At 66.3% G+C, this 5900-nt stretch overlaps 2 protein-coding genes across 2 annotated transcripts; both read right to left on the bottom strand.

The window, feature by feature from the left end:
* Window positions 1-3: 3 nt before the first annotated feature.
* LDHD (lactate dehydrogenase D) lies at window positions 4-3880 on the bottom strand (the record flags this gene model as incomplete). The annotated part of the gene is given in 12 exon segments (XM_019619693.2): window positions 4-139; window positions 214-325; window positions 398-488; window positions 572-699; window positions 833-961; window positions 1652-1717; window positions 1720-1850; window positions 1916-2075; window positions 3151-3292; window positions 3363-3504; window positions 3578-3690; window positions 3763-3880. Coding segments are annotated over 12 exon segments (1446 nt in total), but the record flags the coding sequence as incomplete, so codon positions are not given.
* A 339-nt stretch (window positions 3881-4219) lies between these two features.
* LOC100544825 (chymotrypsinogen A-like) lies at window positions 4220-5894 on the bottom strand (the record flags this gene model as incomplete). Its single annotated transcript, XM_010717918.2, has 6 exons — window positions 4220-4417; window positions 4517-4650; window positions 4736-4916; window positions 5328-5406; window positions 5486-5565; window positions 5742-5894. Coding segments are annotated over 6 exons (789 nt in total), but the record flags the coding sequence as incomplete, so codon positions are not given.
* Between the last annotated feature and the right edge of the window lie 6 nt (window positions 5895-5900).

Here is a 5900-nt window from a genome sequence, read left to right as displayed (position 1 = left end):
ATGGAGGGTGTCTGGCGCGTCCTTGATGCGGGGCATGGCCGCCAGCCCCACGGCACCCCGCTCCTCGCGCAGCAGCGCCCGCTTGCCCAGCCCCACGCCGTGCTCCCCGGTGCAGGTGCCGCCCGCAGCCAGCGCCCGCCTGGGGACAGGGACACAGCTGTCATCGTGGGGCCGTCCTGGGAGCCCCGTGCCCACCTGGTGCTTTGGCCCCACCTGCCCAAGCGCTCGGTGAAGTCATGCACGCGCTGCGCCTCATCCGGGTCGTCGGCACAGAAGACAAGGATGCAGTGGAAGTTACCATCACCTACGTGTCCCACCATGGGGCCTGTGGGGATGGGGGTGAGCGGGGCTTGGGGCACGGTGCCCAACAGGGAGTGGTGGTGGTGGTGGTGCTCACCAGTGAGGCCGGAGTCCTGCAGGTCCCGCTGGGTCTCCAGCACGACGTCAGGCAGGCGGGAGATGGGCACGCAGACGTCAGTGGAGTAGCCCTGGGTGGGCATGGCTGGATGTGGTGCTGGGAACGGGCTCAGGGATGGGGACAAAGAGGGGACACGGCGCTGCCAGACCTCACCTGGCAGCCGGGCCGCAGGGCCAGGGCTGCGAACCAGGCGTTGTGCCGTGCAGCCCAGAGCCGCTCACGTTCCTCTGGTGCTTGTGCCCAGGACAGGACAGAGCCGCCATGCAGCTGCACCAGCTCCTCTGCGGTGGTGGGAGACGGCGAGTGATCACAGCAGCTGCCAGTCACCATGCTGCACCCAGGACCCCACCGTGCCCCCACCACGGGCAGCCCTCCCCAAGCCCAGATCCCCCCCTTCCCCATCTCTGTCCCTACCCGCCTGCTGCTGCTGCTCAGCCAGGCCGCGCTGGGAGCCGTGCAGCTCCAGGAAGAGCATGGCCACCTCGGGCAGCTCCAGCCGACTGTAGCGGCTGCAGGCGCCCGCCATCACCTCGTCCAGGAGCTCTGCAGGGAGGAGGCAGCTGGGGACGCCGCTGAGGTTGTCCTGTTCCCATCCCCAGTCCCTCCCTGTCTCCATCCCCATCCCATCTCCACACTCCTTCCCATCCATGTACCATCCCCATCCCATTCCTGTCAGTGTAACCATCCTCATCCTGTTCCTTTCCCATCTGCATCCTTGCTACTTCTTGTCCTGTCCTCATTTCGTGCAAATCTCACCTATGTCCCCATCTCTCACCATCTCCCAGTCCCATGCCTATTCTCAGTGCATAGAATCATAGAATATTTTGTGTATGAAAGAACCTTAAAGGCCATCTGCTCGCACTCCCTGCGCTGAGCAGGGACACCCACAGCTCCAGCAGTGCTCACAGCCCCGTTCCCTGACCTTGGCTGTCTGCAGGGATGGGGCAGCACCAGCTCTGTGTGCAGCCTGTGCCACTGCCTCACCGCCCTGAGTATGAAGAACTTCTTCCTTAGCTCCAATTTGAATCTCCCCTCTTAGTTTGAAGCCATTTCCCCTTGTCCTATCAAAACACACCCCACTAAAGTGTCTGTCCCATCTTTCTTACAGCCCCTTTAGATACTGAAAGGCCACTGTCAGGTTTCCCGATCCCCATCCCTGTTATCATCCCCCTCTCGTCCCCATCCCATCCCATCCTGTCCCCATCCCACCCCCTCTCTCCCAGCAGCACCCACCAATGCGTGCCACAGGCACGGCCGCCTGCAGCACCTGCACGGTGCAGCCCACAGCATCCCGCACGCTGGGAAGGTGCAGGCAGCGGAGATGACAGCCTCAGGCAGGGGGTGCAGGCGCAGCGTCGCCTGCGTCAGGAAGCCCAGGGTGCCCTCGGATCCCACAAACAGGGAGGTCAGGTCGTAGCCAGCCGCGCTCTTCCTGTGCAGGGAGAGGTGAGCGGGTGCCGGGCATCCCGGCCCATGGCCCCATCCATCACCCCATACCTGGCGCTGCGCCCGGGCCCGGCGGTGTGCAGCAGGCTGCCGTCCGGCAGCACCACGCGCAGGTTGAGCACGTTGGGCCGCATGGTGCCGTAGCGCACGGCGTTGGTGCCAGAGGCGCCCGTGGCCGCCATGCCGCACAGCGAGGCGTCCGCCCCGGGGTCTGCGGTAGTAGCAGAGGACCCAGTGTGCCCGGGGGTCAGCGGCACCACCAGCACGTGGCACCCCTGGGGCCGGGAACCCCTGGGACCCTGCCACCCCCAGCCCTTGTGCACCCCCACCCCACGCCTGCCTCTATTGCACCAAGCACTCCCCACAGCACCCAGCTCTGCGGGCACCCCCAGCATCCCTAGCAGCCCAGCCCTGCCAGCACACCTTGTCTCGTGGTACCGCTGGCCCCGTGGGCATTTCCATCCACCCCAGTGCTTCCAGCACCCTTGGTCATGTGGGAAAGCCCAGTGCTCCCCATCAGCCCCAGCCCTCCCAGTGTTCCCAGCAATACTGGCCGTATGTGCCCACAATAAATAAAGTCCCCAAGCAGCCCCAGCCATCCCAGCACTCCCAGTGCTTGCAGTACCCTTGGCTACATAGGCAACCCCAGTGCTCCTAGTGCTCTATGTGCTCCCAGTTCTTCCCAGCAGCCCCAGCCATCCCACTGCTCCCAGTGCTCCCAGCACCCCTGGCAATACGGACAATGCCAGTGCTTCCAGTCCTCCCAGCACTCCAAGATCTCCCCAGCCATCCCACAGCTCCCAGTGCCCTTGTCCCTATGATATGGCTTCCCAGTGCTCCCAGTGCTCCCAGTACCATTAGCTACATGGAATATGCCCATGCTCCCAGTATCCCAAGATCTCCCCAGCCACCCCAGTGCTCCCAGCACCCTTGGCCCTATGGAATATCCCAATGCTCCCAGTATTCCAGGTTCTCCCCAGACACCCCAGTACCCCCAGCACCCTTGGCCACACGGGCAACCCCAGTGCTCCAAGAGCTCCAAGTTCTCTGCAGCCACCCCCAGCCCTCCCAGTGCTCCCAGCACCGCAGTCCCCATGGGAAACTCTGGCATCCCAGTGTACCCAGCGCTCCCTGCACCCTTGGCCACATGGACAAACACAGGGCTCCAAGTTCTCCCCACATCCCCCACCATCCCATTGTTCCCACGCATTCCCAGTGCTCCCAGCACCCCAGACCCCTCGATCCAGCCCTGAGTGTCACCCCACGCTGCCCAGCACCCCCAGTACCGACAGGGAACCAGAGCCCAGTGCCACGCAGATGGGCATTGAGAGCCTTGCGGGTGACGCCGGGCTCCACCGCCACCGAGAAGTCCTCAACGCTCAGCTCCGAGATGGCGGCCATGCGACTCAGGTCGAAGCAGACACCGCCCTGGCACAGCACAGCATGGCACGGGCAGCAGCAGGCGGTGGGGGTGTTGGGGGGGCTGGGGGCTGCGTACCTGCACGGCGTTGACACCGCCCTCCAGGCCGGTGCCAGTACCAAAGGGCACCATCGGCACGCGGTGCTGGTAGCAGAGGGCCACCATCTCCTGCAGCTGCTCCACGTCTCGGGGCCACACCACGGCGTCGGGGGGTGCGCACCTGGTGTGGGGCACAGCGCTCATCGCCGGCCCCAAGGCGCAGCACGGCCCCACGGTGCTGCCCCCAGCCCCACCTGTGCATGGACTCATCGTGCCCGTGCTGCTGCCGCACCGCTTCCGCCACCGAGACGTTGGGATCCCCCGCCACGGAGCGCAGGGCCTGCAGCAGGCCAGGGGGCAGCGGGTGCTGCGGGAGGGGGTCCTGTCAGCAAGTGGTCAGGGTCAGCGTGTGACCCCTCACAGCCCCCGTCACACCCACCTGGCTGCAGCACCCGCGCCGTCCCACGGCCCACACCAGCTGCAGCGCGTGCCGCAGGGCCATGTTGGGCCTGGAGCTGTGCCCGGGGCTGCGCATGGCTCCGTGTTCCCCAGTCCCCTCCCGCCCAGCGTTAAGGTGGCTCCAGGCACTGAACAGAGGCCTGCACAGCGTTATCTGACCGCAGCCACACGGCCCTGCCCTGCGCGTCGGGGTCAGAGAGCAGCGCTGCTCGCCTGGTGGGCCCCACAACATTACAGCCAGCTGTCCACACAGCAGGCACATCCCCACGTCTCCTCTCACATAGCTGTTCCTGTGCCCAACCTGGTGTCTCCATGCCCAGCCGGCCAAAGACCCACACCCACCCAGGTGTCCCCACACCTCCGTTGGTATCCCCATATCCACCCACATGTCCTGCTTCAGGCCAGCCATGCACAGCCCAGGGCTGCAGCAAGGACACAAAGACATCTTAGGGGAGAGGAACTTTATTTGGGACTCAGTTGGCCGCCAGCACGGAGTCGATCCATTCGCGGAGCTCGGTGACACGAGCGTAGACAGCGGGCACAGAGGTGGAGCAGGTGCTGCTGCCCCACGAGACGATGCCCACCAGCGTCCAGGCGCCGTCCTTCTGGCACACCAGCGGGCCCCCGGAGTCACCCTGCGGGCAGAGGGGTGAGGATGCGGCTGCGGAGCCGGGGGGGCCGCGGGCACGGGGAGCCGGGGGTTTGGGGCTGCGCTTTGGGGCAGGGGCACCCACCGAGCAGGAGGAGGCTCCATCGGCCCCGGCGCACACCATCACGTCGTAGATGCGGAAGCCCCAGTACTGCTTGCACTGCGCGTTGGTGAGCAGGGGAAGGGCCGCTTGCTGCAGGATGGCCGGCGTGTTTGCATCTGTCGGAGAGCGGGAGGCATCCATCAGTGCCGGCTCAGCCCGGGGCTGGGGGTAAAGACGGGGAGGGGGCCACGGCCACGGTACCGTTGGCGTTGAGGAGCCCCCAGCCCGTGGTGACGCAGGTCAGGCCCCCGGGGAAGTCGTCGGTGGCCTGGGGCAGGCAGACGGGCGCCACGCGGGCGTTCAGCTGCGCTGGGGTGGCCAGCTTGATCAGCGCGATGTCGTTGCGGATGGTCAGCGCGCTGTAGTTGGGGTTCCGGAAGACCTGCGGCAGCGGCAGCACTGACAGCGCCCGCACCCCGAGTGGGGCACTGCGTGCTGGGGGATGCATGGGGACCCACTGTGCTCACAGCTGCCCTGGGGGTGGGGACCACAAAGCCAGCGCTGGAGGGGACCCCAGGACCCAGGCAGGGATCCCATCAGCACGGGGACTGATGGGGGCCCGCTGGGCAGAGCTCCATCCTTGCGGAACCGGGGATGGCACTGGGACCCAAACCCGAGGGCCCAGAGGGACCCAGCACCACGAAGAAGGACTCTGTGGGGATGCGAGTCCTCATACAAAGGGGAATGAGGACCATGAGAGGACCCAACCCCGTGGACGTGGGGCACCCATCCCTGCAGCGCCGCCAGCACTGAGCTCGGCACCTGCAGGCACGCGGCCCAACGCTGGCAGTACCTTGGCGACGCCCAACCTCTGCACATCACTGGAGGCCGTCTCCTGGTCGTACTCGCCCAGCACCACGGTGTCGGTGGTCCTGGGCAGGGCAGGCGCTGAGCCCCGGGAACACGGACAGCCCCGGTTCCGCGTCCGCCCCAAGGCTGCCCCACGCTTACCTGACCCCACAGTGGGCAGCGGTGACCACCCATTCCTCGCTGATCAGCGACCCACCACAGAAGTGGAAGTTGCCATAGCGCTGCCGGAGAGAGCGGCTGTCAGCCCCACAACCGTGTGGGCCCTTCCCCATCTCCATTCCTAGCCCCTTCCCCATCCCCATCCCCTTCCCCATCCCCATCTCCTTCCCTATCCCCATCCCCATCCCCATCCCCATCCCCATCCCCATCATCGCCACCCATTCTGGTGGGCGCTCACCTGCAGGGGACACCTGCCAGGGCCAGGACCCGGGGCACCGCCGGCTCCCCGTTGACGATGCGGTTGTAGCCGCGGATGACGGGCGTGATGGCAGGCACGCCGCAGCCTGCGGGACAGGGACAACCGTGGGGCCTCGGCCACCTCAGCCCCGCACCCCAA

Source organism: Meleagris gallopavo, chromosome 13 (genome assembly GCF_000146605.3).
Source record: "Meleagris gallopavo isolate NT-WF06-2002-E0010 breed Aviagen turkey brand Nicholas breeding stock chromosome 13, Turkey_5.1, whole genome shotgun sequence".
NCBI lineage: Eukaryota > Metazoa > Chordata > Aves > Galliformes > Phasianidae > Meleagris > Meleagris gallopavo.
This window is presented reverse-complemented; position numbering and strand designations above follow the sequence as displayed.